The sequence below is a fragment of the Pundamilia nyererei genome, unplaced genomic scaffold (assembly GCF_000239375.1).
Source record: "Pundamilia nyererei isolate P.nyererei 1_Seehausen unplaced genomic scaffold, PunNye1.0 scaffold00090, whole genome shotgun sequence".
Lineage (NCBI taxonomy): Eukaryota > Metazoa > Chordata > Actinopteri > Cichliformes > Cichlidae > Pundamilia > Pundamilia nyererei.
The window spans coordinates 556,244-570,277 of record NW_005187491.1 but is presented as its reverse complement, the minus strand read 5'-3'; the positions used below and the strand labels follow the sequence as shown (position 1 = coordinate 570,277).

The window sequence follows — 14,034 nt, the reverse complement described above, 5'->3', positions numbered from 1 at the left end:
GTGTAAGTTAGCCAGTTTTGTAAATGCCCTTTCTGATGTGGTTGGCTGTATTTAAGGCAGAGTGCAGAGAGTGCCGAGGAAGTTGACGGAGGCGTGTATGTGTGCATCTGTGTGTTTGTGCGAATCAGTCCGTGTATGCGAGGGACAGAGAGGAAGAGATTTTGTGTCACCACCAGACTTGGAAAACTTCATGTCCTTTTGTATCAGGCCAAAAGACTGGTTCTTCGGCCTGGCCACTGTATATTTTTCTGTACATTATGTGTGTGTTTGTGTGTGGATGTGTGTGTGCCTGCATGCTGGTTAGTGGCAGGGCGTAGCTGAGCAGAGAGAAAATATCTTAGCTGACCACGGGAATGAACCCACCCACTATACCACACCCAGAGAGAGAGAGCAAGCAATGGAAGCAGCAGCCGCAGTCAGTCTTGCTCTCTCTCTCTCTCTCTCTCTCTCTCTCTCTCTATAAATCTTTGTCTCTCATTTCTTTTTTCTCTTTTATTGTCTCATTTTAAAAACATGAATTACCATCTTCCTCTCTGTCTGTGTCTCTTCCTTAATTCATACTGTTATTACACAAACCTCAACATTTCCCTTTCTTTTCCAGTTTTCTTTAACTCCCATCTCCCCTCTGCTCTGTTTTTTGCTCAGTAATAAATGTACTAATTCCATATTAATAAATCTGTGAGGGTCTAAGTCCCTAACTGATGTGCAAATAAATAAAGTAGAAAAGTAGCTTAGGTGGTTTATGCTGTTCAGAATAACACATTTTTGCGAGTCAAATCTTGAAACTAGTTTGTGTGACCTATCTGACAACATATGTGTCCATTGCTATAGCAAATGCCCAAATTTAAAGTAACAATAGTATTTTAAATCCCAGCTGTTGCCTGGTTAATAATCCTCATCAACAATTTAACTGTAAGATGACATAGGCACTCTGCAACTTTTCTTATATGGAAAATAACCAGAATACAACCAGTTGAGTCAAGTCAACTACTACAAAGAGAAGCAGTGCATGTGAGTTGGCTTCATTGGTGCAGACTAACTCAGATCAACTGTAATGTGTTGACAGTCTGTCTGTGTTTATAAATTAGGCAGTGATTATTTGCAAACCTTCACCAATCTGTCTGCAACTGGTTGTAGTCGATCTAAGTCAGACTGCAAGTGGAAACAAATTGCCTCCCACCTGGTGACCTGTGAAACTGCGTTGTGATAGAAAGTGGTTGCCAAGAGGTTGAGAGTGCAATGCAATCACTGGACAACCACTTATTTTTTCTAGTCCCAAAGAGGTTGGCCTTTTATTTTTACTTCTTTATTTAAATTAAAACTATTTATACTCAATAAATGATTTATAGGGATTAAGATTTTAAACACAGGTTCACTACTCCTTTGTCTGCTTGAGGAATATTTATAGCAATATCATTTGGTGAAGACATCCTCCATCATCACGTGAATAACGGTCTACAGTAATAGCCGGTCTGTGCCCATGTATAAATGACCAGTTTCTCATAAATATGTGTTCTTTTTTTTCTTGCAAAGACATTTTGTGTTTGTGTGTGTAGTGCTCCATGGGAGGTGTAGTGTATGGCTCAGTCTTAGCTGAGCTGTCAGTGGTCTGCAAATACACACATACACCCACCAATGGAAAGGCCTGTTGTGCTTCAACAGCACATTCCACACCAAGAATAGTATTAAACACTGCCTGTCCAGCTGCTGTCAAACTCCTCTCTCTCTCACTGACTTTTCATTGCTCTTAGTCTGCTTTTTGTCTCTCCAGTAGAAAAATTATGTTGAAATCATAAAATGAAGCTGATTCTGACCAAAGTAGTTTACATGATGCTGCTTTTCTCATACTGGATGTTGGTGAATCCCCTCATTTTAACCAATGTCTGTAATATACCATTTTAACTTTTCCCCCCTCACTTTAAGTAAACTTTCGTCTTATTGGCTGACCCTCATTAAACAAAAGGTTTGGACAGCTGGTAGGAGGGGCTTATGTGCTCACAAGCAGAGCAGTATATTAGTGATATTCACACTTTATGACACCCTAAAGATGCAAAGGTAGAGAAAGTTACCTTGAAATTGAGGGTCTAGAGCAATCTGAATCCTGACCATTTGCCTCGGAGGAGATACATGCACAGACGAAAACATACAAAAGAAAATAAGGAAAAGCAAAGTTTTAACCCTCTAAAGAGGAAATAAATTAGTGCACCATGTGTAAGTCAGTAAATCTGTTTAGAGTGTTTAGTGTTTTTGTATGTTCTGGCTTGTGAATAATATTTTTAAATGATTTTTCTGTCTTTTTCTGTCTTATATGTGTCGCATTTCTCGTGTCTCACACTATCGTTTCCCCACAATACCGACCACACAGCTTTGTTTTTCAACTTCACATAATCCTGTTGTGTCCTATTCTACCGCCTTGTCTGGAAGGTGCAAACGCGCACACACACGGGCACATATGAGTAGGCATACACACTTACAAATGCACACTTGTAGACACACACTCTACCACAGATCCAATCAGTCAGCACTTGGCCCTCTCTTTCGTACACACTCTGCAGAGTGGATTCTGTAAATCAGCAGGTTTCTGCTGCACTGTCCTACATGCTGACGGGGTCGGGATGCGGGCGATCTGTGCGGCCTCCTCTATTTTGACTACGGCTGCCTGCAGATGAATGCAGAGTCGTGATCCGTCGCTAACATGTGAAGCCAGGCAGAACATGTGGGCTTTGAACATGGTGCAGATAGCGTCACTCCCCTTATCTAATCAACACACTGACTTTTGTTGCTGTGGTTTTTGTTTTTGTTCCGTGAGGAACAAACAAGTGTTGCATTCTAAACTCCGGTGGTGAAGCACATTAATGTACAGAAAGCAGTGTCATTCAGAACCTCGTTAGGCAGGGTAGTCAAGGCACTTTAGTTTTAGCAAGCACAATCCTACAACCCGGTTCCCACAAAAAGGGACCTACAACTTCTGTGTACAAGCTCAAGCTTTTTTTCAAGCTCAAAACTGCTCAAAACTGCTTACAGTGTGTGCAGTGGTGACCCTTTTGTCAAATTTGCTGTTGCTTATGAAGGACAGAACATACTAACACTAGTGACATCATGTGTACAGTGTAGTTTTCCACACTATTAAACACCTATGCAGATGATTTAAACCCATTACTGATCTTTCTGTGCTATCCATACATTTAACTTTTTCGTCCTTTTTTTGTCTTTAATAAATCCACTAACGATCTTTTACTTTGGTTTTAAAGAATGAAGAGGCTAAGAAAAGACACTAAAGAAAATGACTTTATATTCCAAAAAAGTTCACCTTCCTGTTCTATACCAGCTGTGTAGAGCACTGAAAGCTGCCCTGTACCATCCAGCAGCTTCCCTGCAGCAGCTGGGTGTTCACAGAGTATTGCTCATTCAGTTTTCCCATCCACAGTTTATCATGGGATTTAAACTGGCAACCACAAACCCAAATCTGAGTAATATGTGTACAAAAAAATGATTTCATGACACAAGAATAATCATGCAGCCGAGGTTAAGTTACCACAATGGACCAATAAACAGTCTTTGTTCAAATTAAGATGTTCTAAAATGAATTTGGAAATATGGAAACCCAAACTAGGGTTGGAGGGGACGCGCCACTCCATAACTTAGTTACATAGGACCTACTAAAAAAACCACACAAAGGCAATCATGTCATTAAGGAACCTAGTTTCTGCATTATTTCTTTTTTTTTCTTGCAGAAAAGTGTGTTCTCTAAAATGAAACACCTCCTAAGTAATTTGGTAGAATACTATTAAAATAGATTTTTTCCCCTAATGACCATTCGGTCTAACCAATGATGTGCAATACAAGAAATATATTACCCCTGGTTTCCTGCCAAACAGGTCCCATCCAGACACAGCTGTAGCAGATTCACATGGGGTTAAAAAAAAGGCTGTGACTGTTTAAGTTCTGACAAAAACCACCAGGCTTTCCAGGTAGCTCGTGTCCCATGCAAAAAGGGCTTAACGTCACTTCGATCCTCGTGGCTATGAGTGATGTAGAGTACACGTTTCTTCATTGTTTAGTCTGCACACTTCCACTTTGTTAGTTTGTTGAAGTAGCAGACTGACAAGATGTGACCTGACCCCTTTAGGTTTCCATAGAGGAGGGGAGCTGACTTCTTGTCTTACAACGTCAATGTTTATCAACTCCTTGCTACTGCTCCCGCGAGGATCTGGCTTTACACACACTTTTATTTCCTGCTTTGAGAGTACAAATGAAAACCTAAGACAGGACGGTGGTTTTCATGAGAGCTGGAAAATGGTTTTGACATAGAAATGCCTGGAAGGTTTCCACAGATTTGCTTGCTCTATTTTTAAAGTGTTACAAAGAAGTTTTATGCTTCAGACTACATGAAAGTATCCTCTGTCGTTGCTGTCACAACTCATACTGACTATGACTTCCTGTTCATTAACATTTTTGTAAGACCTGCTTTTTTGTGAATACGGAAATGAGACTCAAAAACACTGGCATCAGAAAACTGAAACCACGCTTTAAAAAATGAAGTGATTCAAGATGGCAGATGAACAAAGTAAAAAATTAACAGCACTAAATCTATTATAGTCGAACTTTTATGAAAAAAGTGTTGTGACAGTTAAGCATACATGATAACAGGAGTAAACTGTAAGATGCATGCAAAATCATTTTTAGGGAACTGTCCATTCAGCACCACAAAACTATAACAGAAGGAAAATAAAGTGGTATGTTGGTCATTATTAGCTGTTAGCTTTTATACAAGTATGGACACGAGGTGTTTCAGAAGTAACAACAAAGTGCACCACAGAACTGCAGAAGATTTGTTTTGGGTCATTTGGAAAGTTTTATCTTTCATCTTCCCAACTTAGACTTACTGTATCTGACCTGCAATTTAAAAAAAGAAAGAAAGAAAGATAAACACAAACTGAATTTTGAATTTGTTTTTGTCAAAAGAAGTTGAAGTGTCCTAATTCTTTCACGGATAACAGGTTTCCCATTTTACATGATTGCTAGAAGCCGAATTTGTTTACAAAGGAACATTTTCTTTCTTCCTGCTTATCTCTATCCATGCAGTAAGTTTTGGTTTTAGTCCTGAAGTAGTCAAGATATGCCTTCACTCACGTACTACGAGGTAAATTTTCACAACAGTGAAAAATGATAGACATCTCAATACCTAGAACAAAAAATCAAATCTGTCTGTCTAGATATTTCCAGCTTTCTGCTAAGCTAGAACCCAAGTTAATCTTTTTAATCACAAAAGAAAAACGTTAAATTGCTGGGTGGCCCAACCTTTTTGTAATTCACATGTATGACCTATTTGCGCTGTGAAAACAAACCTAAGAGGTAAGGACTGTGGACCTTTGACACCAAACATATCAGGGTTTGACCCATGCCTCACATGATGATTGTTTGCGTGCGTTCTGACTTCATCTGTAGCCACAGATTTACCATCAGTGTTAATCTGAACGGACAATATTGGGTTAAATTGTGAACTCTGACATCAAACAGAGATGTTTGACCCAGGTTTAAGACTTGGGTGCTACTAGGCTTAGTTTCAGGCTGAACTCAATTTCCTGTTAATGGTCAAACCATTTGTACTGACATTTTGTCTTTTGTAGCCTTTATTCATCTAGAGAAAAACCAAACATTTTTTGTAAAACATTTTTTTCAAGTGGTTTTTCTTATGTTGGTGATGATCTTTATTCTCAAATCTTAAAAGGATTTTAATTAAATTAATTTTTCATTGTGACCTTTTGTAGAATATATTCATTAGATGATACATAAGCCATTCCGTCCTCATATAAATTTGATTAGAGGAGAACCATGCTGCGAGGGTAACATCTACAAACCAATAAAAGGTTAAAGTCAGCCCACATAAATCAACTTACCTTAAATTTTTTTAATGTGATGGCCATGGTCATGCCATAGGACAGTGATCCCACCAAATCTACAACAGAATGGCTGGGAAAAAAATCAACAAGTTGCTTGATTCTTTGACGTTTTTAGTCAAACTTCAGGCCTCAGCATGATTTAAATGCTGTGGCAGGACACTTAGGGAGATTTGCATAAATGAATATCTGCAGACCTCAATCAAATGAAGCAGCATTATAAAAAAGGTCCAAAATCCCACCATGATGTAAGAGATTGATAAAGTCGTACACAAATGATTTTTTTCCAATTACTGCTGCAAAAGGTGGTTCTACAAGCTCCTGGCTTTCATATACAAGCACTGATACGCTTTGCCTAAATGATGGGAAATTTGTCATAGGCATCTAACTTTTCGTGAATAACTTCTTGTTCATTAAAAACATTAAAATTAAAATGCTAAAAAATCATTTAAAGGTCAACTTCAGTCTTGCCGTCTGCAGAGAGTCTCTATTCACATGAAATGATCTCTCAGACCCAAAAATGTGCACATAAGAGATACAGATGCACATGTGCAACACAAGCACAGACTGGAATCTGTTGGCTCAGCTGCTGATGAATGATGTGGAAGAAAGTGTGTTTGCAATGCTAGCCAGATAGTTACCATCCAGTTGGGATTAGGTGGTCATTACAGGATTACTCCCATCAGAGACCCCAATGCTGTTGATGCACATGAAAATCATTGATTAGCGCATAGTGTCTTTGGCGTAGCACACCTGCAAAAACACAGATGTGTACATGTTTTCTGCTATTTTCACATGCATGTGCTTTCTCTCTGGTCTTTATTTCTTTATAGCTGCAGTTCTTAGATAGAGACACACCCTCACCCAACATTTCTTTCATGTTGAACTATAAAACTTCTGAGGTCACTAAGAGAGGCGGAGGGGGAGAATTTGCATGCCAAAGTGGAAATTTGCTCTTTTGCAGAACAGTTTGCGGTCAGCTTTCTCTCTGTTTGTGCTTCCAAATTATTTGTTCTCACTTGTTCTGTAGAAGCCGATAGATTTTGTGCATGTTAGAGCGTGAAGTGGATCGGCACAGTTAAGGGGTTTTGTGGGGTTTTTTTGGATCTAATTAGACCTGGTTGGGTGGGTGTACTTAGAAACACAAGCTGCTTAATCAACCGCCTCACCCATTAAACAGTTCAACAGAGACTCAAACAATGAAGCTGCAGACCATAACGTCTAATGTCTTATCATCCATGTGTGTTTTCAATTTTCTTGCCTGTGTGAGCAGATTTAGCAATTAAAGGAAATTAGCCACTTTTGACTAATATACAAAACAACATACTTAAGATATGAAAAAGACACCAAACTACCGATTCTAGTCGTTAAGAGATTTAAGGTATTTTAGCCAAAGTCAGTTCTTTTTTATTGCATTAATTTGTTTTTAGCACACACCGAAAGCCCGGTGCGTGATCTAATGGATTAATTTAAATGTAAAGTGTGATTTTATAAAAAGATATAGTAAAAACTTTTCAGCTATTTGCAGCACACACAGACACCCATCTGCCACACACACACCCACACACATACTACCAGAGTCTCTCTTTCTTAAGCCCTAGACGATGGACTGTCTGATTAGAACTTCTCTCTGGAGTCTGTGAACATGCGCAGTCTTTAGGGAGCAGTCTGTAGTCTCCACCACATACATGCAAAGACAGATTCATCCACACACGTAAACACTGGCAGATATTCTAAGAGGTAGCTCTTGTGTGTGCTTCCATACGCACGCACACACAGTGAGATACCAGGCTGTAGTCTCCAGTCTGAAAAACCCTCTCCATTCTCATGGAGATAAGAAGCGTGTCTCTTTGTTGGCAGACGCCCGTACCGTTATCACCTTATCAGAAAGCCAATCCAGCGAAGGCAGCGCTGCAGAGTGTGTGTGTGCATGTGTGTGAGTGTCTGTGTGTCTGTGGTTGCAAGGGCCCACCCTTGACTCTAGTTAAGTGGGGGTCCTTTGTCATGCAGCAGGTGCTGTTGTCAGTCAATTTGTCTTAATTTTAAAGACCCATGGGAGTTGCAGTGTATTTGCATCACTCTGTTAAAACACAGGCTGATTGGGTAAACGTTAGTTAATCCTCATTCTTACTCCTAATGGACTTAAAATACAACCCATCTAAAGTTGTCTGAGAGAATCTGTGGCCCATTAACATTTTGAACAGCACCATTGTCTTTGCGTGTGTCTACATGGCTAAATCCCTTCTTCTTCTTTATTCTCTTTGCAGTTTGTAAACAACAAAACTGCATCTAGGCCACCACCTGTGGGAAAGCTGCTCCAGTCAGTCCTCTCTACAACATTGTGGTCACAGATTCACTTTATAATTTTTATTTTCATATTTTTCGGCTCCTGTTGTCAGACAGCAGAAAAACAATTATCCTGGCACGGATCCGCTGCCACTCTGATCTCATCTTTGTTTTATAGCATTAGCATCATCATCTTAAAGCAACATCAGCATAACCCCGTATTATTGTAATAGCTACACTGAGTGTTTGACTGAACTGGTATTTAAAATGATAGATGCTGGATGTTTTTTTCACATTAATGCTCTCTAGTACTATTATGTCATTATTTTGGGGGTTCCTTATACCCACTAAACCATCAGGGGTTTTAGGATTTTTCTAACAATATAAGTGCAACTAACTTTGTTAAATGAATAATATAAGTGCAACTAATAGTTTCACTTATATCGACATGGTTTTGCAAAACAATACAATCACTACTTTTGCTCGTCTTCTGTTTTATTTCTAATCCGTCTCATTCATTGCATTTAATAATTTAACAGTCTTAAACAACTGTGCCTGCAGTTTAATTCCTCTGGCTGCAGGCCCCTTGTTGACTGCAGCCACATGGATGGATTTAGGACTGTTTTTTGATCTTAATTCAAAAGTGAGGATGGAAAGAGCTGCCTTCTTGCCTAAAATCAAGGGTTTAAACTTGCTATGATGCCAAGATTGGCCTTCATGAGTTAGTTGAAGTGAGAATAAATAAGTGACAATTCAATTTAGACTCAGCTTTGCTATTAATTAAGACTTTTTGGACCTAAGAGTCAAATCAAGCTTAAATTTACTATTTGTGACCTTCTGATCTTTCAGACCAAACCTCTAGCCATCTTTTTTATTACCCTTCTCTGATGCTTGGGTCACGGTGACAGCAGGCTTCTACAGGTCTTCCCAGGCTTCCTTTGTCACTCTCAACTTCGGCATCACTTTGGCTGAGACCTGATACTGAATGTGATGAATGTAATGTTTTTGAATAAAGAAGTAGAGATATTAAATCATATGTAAGGAAATTTACATATTTTTTATTTTTTTCTCTAGAAAAAGAGAAGAAAGAGGTGTCCAAGGAACCATCAGAGGCGAGCGTAAAAGAAGAAGAGCCGATCAAGGAGACAAAAAAGGAGAAGAAGGAGTCATCCAAGGAGAAGAAGGACTCCAAAAGGGAGTCAACTAAAGAGCCCAAAGAGGAGGCAAAGAAGGAGTCCAAGAAGGAATCATCTTCTTCCAAGGAGAAGAAGGAGTCATCAAAGGAGAAGAAAGAGAAGGAAAAAGAGAAGGAAGGGAAGGAGGCAGGAGACAAAAAAGTGTCCAGGAGATCATCAGTTAAAGTGAAAGAGAAGAAGAAGGAGCCAGAGGCTGCGGAGGGTTAATAGAAACAGTGCGATAACATAATATGCACACACATACAGAAAGAAAGCATGTCTAAACAGCATATACAGATACAATATGCACATCTGGGGGCTCGTACATATAAATATACATGTGTTTATATACAGTTCACATTTAAACATATACAAAGCCATGTAATTCAATCGGACACAAATACACATTTATATTCAGTATACACAATAAATACAGTAAATCGACTCGATCAAGGTCACATGTCTTAGCAGCAAAACAGTTTCCTCCTATTGGGATATTTACATGTTCTAGTAATAGCTGATCTCAAAAACACACACACTCTGCTGATCCACCACATCCAGTAGTTTTACTGTACCCACGGAGAGTGAGGAGGAAGGCAAAGTTGTCCTCCTCTCAGACATTTTGCTGACTTTCTCCTTCCGCCTCAGCAGCAATTGAACCCACAGCCCAGTACCTCCCTAATCCCCAACCACGCCCCGGCCCACGCTTACTTCTGGCTGTGACGTCGCACCCGCCTTGTCGCCCCCTCGCATGGCACCAGGCCTTGCCTGAGCCTCCCCCGTCTGTCCACTAAGAATAAACCGCCTGAGACGTTCAGCCATCCTGCTGCTTCCGGGTAAATCAAGGCCACATCCTACATTTGGTTCCGTCGCCACCCCCTCCGACCTGAGGTTTTATTTTTTTAAAGCTGGGATACTCAAGGACATGCGGTGGCTGATGGACACATAATTGTTGCTGCGGGGTCGAACCTGAGACTGTTTTTGTATGATGGAAACCAACAGGGTGTTTCCTGAAAAAGCGGCGTGGCAGTCCAGAGTCTACACGGCCAGTTTAATACTCCAGCCTTTTCTGCTCATCCTTAAATAGTCAGGAACATTGTGAAGGGCAGGCTGGTTTTAACAGCTGCGTACAGCAATGTTATCGCAAGATGTTTGCACCAGAGCAAGAAATGTCTTACTGCACTGTACTAAATGATGTCAAAGAGTTAGTTCATTTACAGTAGAGCAACACTGCATATTGTCTTACTTTGGGTCGTGTCTTGTCTTTGTAAAGTAGATGTGTGTGTGTGTGAGTGCGGAGGGGTTTCCAAAGATGTCCGACAGCACTTCTGTCTAAGCGCATAGGTCCCTTTACATTTCATAGTCAGAAACATCTTCTCTTTACTCTAAACACCACAAATGCAACCATGTTCAAACATTTTTGAATTATCGAGTCAAAAAGTATGCATTATTTAGGCACCAGGAGAGGGAAGTTTGAAAAGAATATACAATATAAATAGAGTTAGCCAGTCCTCATAAAAAGACGCAAAATAAGATAATTACAGAGGCTCTTTGGTGAGTTTATCATACTGGAACTGGCATGTACAGACTGGTGAGTTTATTGGTCAGCTTAGAATTTAAATGTCTGTACTGGCTGATCAAATTTACAGCATACTGTATGTGCAACACTGAGCTTGAAGGGTGGAGATGCGAATCTGTCTGGACAGTTGAATATAAACCAAAAAGCCGTTCACTGAGTTTTTTCCCCAGACGAAACAATCACTACTTGTTAAAACATATAGTTGCGTCCCTGGTTTAGAGATTTATAAAACAAATATGTGATATTATATTGTAATATATAATTTTGGACACACTCACTCATACAAATCCACTTAAAACGCATAAATTTAATAGCTTTGAACTATATTTAAGTCAGAATTGAAGCTTATAGACTTCAGCCATATGATCTGTGCCAGCAGCAATCCCAGCGGCTCTGCACTCCTCTACAAGTCAACTGTAAGCTTCATGTCTTTATGTTTAGTTTCAGCCCTTCTGTCTGCTGGGAAATTTATATTTAGTTTGTATTGTGTAACAGAGTCCCTGTTTGCAGCAGTGCCTACGGCTACTGCTGACTGATCTGATCAAAAAATGACATAGTATGGGTGTATATCTTATTTTTGTATGTAAATATTTTAAAATGTAAACTTTGAGCAGAGGTAAAAACGGATCAGCCGAAACCAGCATCAGCTCATCCTTGTCAAGAAGGACAATTAGGTTAAGTTTGTGCTGTTATAAAGGGTTCCCAGTGGACACAAGGTACTACATGGCAATGTTTTTGAATACCTTGAATGTTTATAATGTACATTAGGTTTTGTAATTGTTGTATTAGTGGTGCAGATTTACCAAGCTCTCGTTCCGAGGTTGCTTTTTGTAGCCACAGTTCATTTAAAAAAGAAAGTTTCTGTACTCCAGAATAAGTCACGACTTTGTCATTAGTCTGCAGCAGGTGCAAGATCACCAACAATGTGAATGAAATAAACCATGTTTATGAATGTTTACTAATAAAAGTAGTCAGCTGTAAGTTATCAAAGGTAGTGCTGTAATTGTGTTTGGTGAACTTTTAATGTTTATACATGCGGTGTGATTTCCGTCTACAGTGCCCCCTCTCTATAATGCCGTTCACCTTCCGCGCTCTTGCTGTTTCGCGGATTTTTTTTGTGTGCAATTTTGCATGCTTTTTTTACAGCGCATTGTGTTCTGCGTCCTCATTGGCTGTAGACCACTGTCAATCAGTCTCCTCCATGCCATGTCTCCTGTACAGTACAGAATGCGTTCAGCTTGTCGAATTTACATAAATCTGCGATCACTAGCAGTATGACTCTGAAGTGCTGTACTGCATATTTATAAATTTCCCCCCCAACAAACACAACAATGTAGATGAAACATTTTGCACCTGCAGTAGCACCCAAAAGGCAGAGGAAGATGCTAACTATCTGTGATGGACCGAGCAGCGAAGGAAAACTTAATTGGTTAAATCATGCAAAAAGAATCAAAATCTTGGGCCCATAAAAGAGGTCAAAATAACAGAACTCTACTCAAAGTTGACAACAATACTGATTAATTCTGAACCAAACCAGTTATTCATTGTCCTGTAAATTAATTCCTATATTTAAAGAAAGACAAATGTGAACGCAATGTTATGTATAAGCCTCTACACTAACATGGTGGATATTACCAGCGTGTGGCTGTAAGTGCAGCCATCACACTATCGCACAACAAGCTGGACTTCTGGACATGCTAAAGGAAGGTAGGAGTTACTGTATTTTTCAGATTATAAGGCGCATTAAGCGAAACAAAAAAGCCAGATAAGTCAAACTTTACTCAACTCATTCTTCTTGCTTCCTTCACTTCCGTACCATTGATTCATTAATGTTGTATTCTCTTACAGCTGCTCCATTGCCATGTTCGGGACCTGAAAACAGGGTTTGATCTTTAGTTTCATTCTATAATACTGGACTTATTTTTCTACAAAGGTTTAAACTTTAAAAGTGTTTAAACAAGAGAGAAAAGTGTGCACATGTTCATGCCTGTCTGAGAAAACTGTATAAAGTCTGTAGTGAGGGGTTTGACAGCCGTAAAACATCTATAATAATTGTAAAAAATAAAGTTGGCTACTTTGCGGATATCACCTATCGCGGGTTATTTTTAGAATGATAAACAAGGGACCACTGTATATTTGTCTTTGCTCTCCTTGTGCAGTAATATGGTCAAGACATGTCACTGAGCTGAATTCTTCTTTGCAGAAACACAACAACAGTCATTTTTCTTCCTGCAAGGAGAAGTTCTCCACTACTCTTCCTTTGGTGCTGAAGCTGTAAGTAAATCATAACTGTTAGAAATTTCCTGGATTTCAACACCAACTTTTTTTCAGCTTCACAATATTTAATGACTTTTTAGTATAAAACAGCACATTTAAAAAAACGAAGAAAGTTCCCATTTCCTCAGAAAAATAATACCAGTTTCAATAGCATGTCACAGCTTTTCATCGGTCAGACATCCAACGTCATTACAAAGATATACACTGACATGGCTTCTTCATTCAACCTTTCTTTCTTTGGTGTGGTATGGTAGACCATGTGAGATGGGTTTGTCGGTACAAAGGCTTCAAAACTGACTGTGATTCAGACTTCTGGTTCAATTAGCAGCTCATGTTCATTCTAATAATGTTGCAAACATTAGATAGTTTCCACATTTTACAAAGGAATCCAGTGGGGTCAGTCATGCCACAGTTTGGCACCATTTCTAAATTACCCCAGGCATCTTTTTCTGCATTCTGTATTTCTGCATATCAGATAACATACATACATAACAAGTTGTTTTATTTTAATTTAGAGGTCTATAGCTATGGTGTAATTATTACCACTTTTTTAATATACAGTGATGCCTAATAATAGATGGATACAATCTAAATTAAATCACAACTATCACACAGAAAACTCACATCCATTTTTTATGATAGTTCTGTGACTAATACCCATTATGGACCCCTTTTGCAATCAGAACTGCATTAATTCTTCATAGCATAACTTCAGTATGGTGTTGGACTCATTCCTAGGCATGGGCATCGTTTAGGTTTTATCCGATACCGGTGCCAAACCGGTACTTTTGAAACGGTGCCGGTGCTTAAACGGTGC

The 14,034-nt window shown here is 39.3% G+C and overlaps 1 protein-coding gene across 1 annotated transcript in view; it reads left to right on the top strand.

Moving 5' to 3' along the window:
- Window positions 1-11,921, top strand: part of bbs9 (Bardet-Biedl syndrome 9) — a 170,151-nt gene extending 158,230 nt beyond the window's left edge. The window contains exon 22 of the mRNA XM_013912433.1: window positions 9,261-11,921. Coding sequence (XP_013767887.1) covers window positions 9,261-9,589 — 329 coding nt within the window. The 3' untranslated portion in view covers window positions 9,590-11,921. The remainder of the gene's footprint in view (window positions 1-9,260) is intronic.
- Window positions 11,922-14,034: the final 2,113 nt, after the last annotated feature.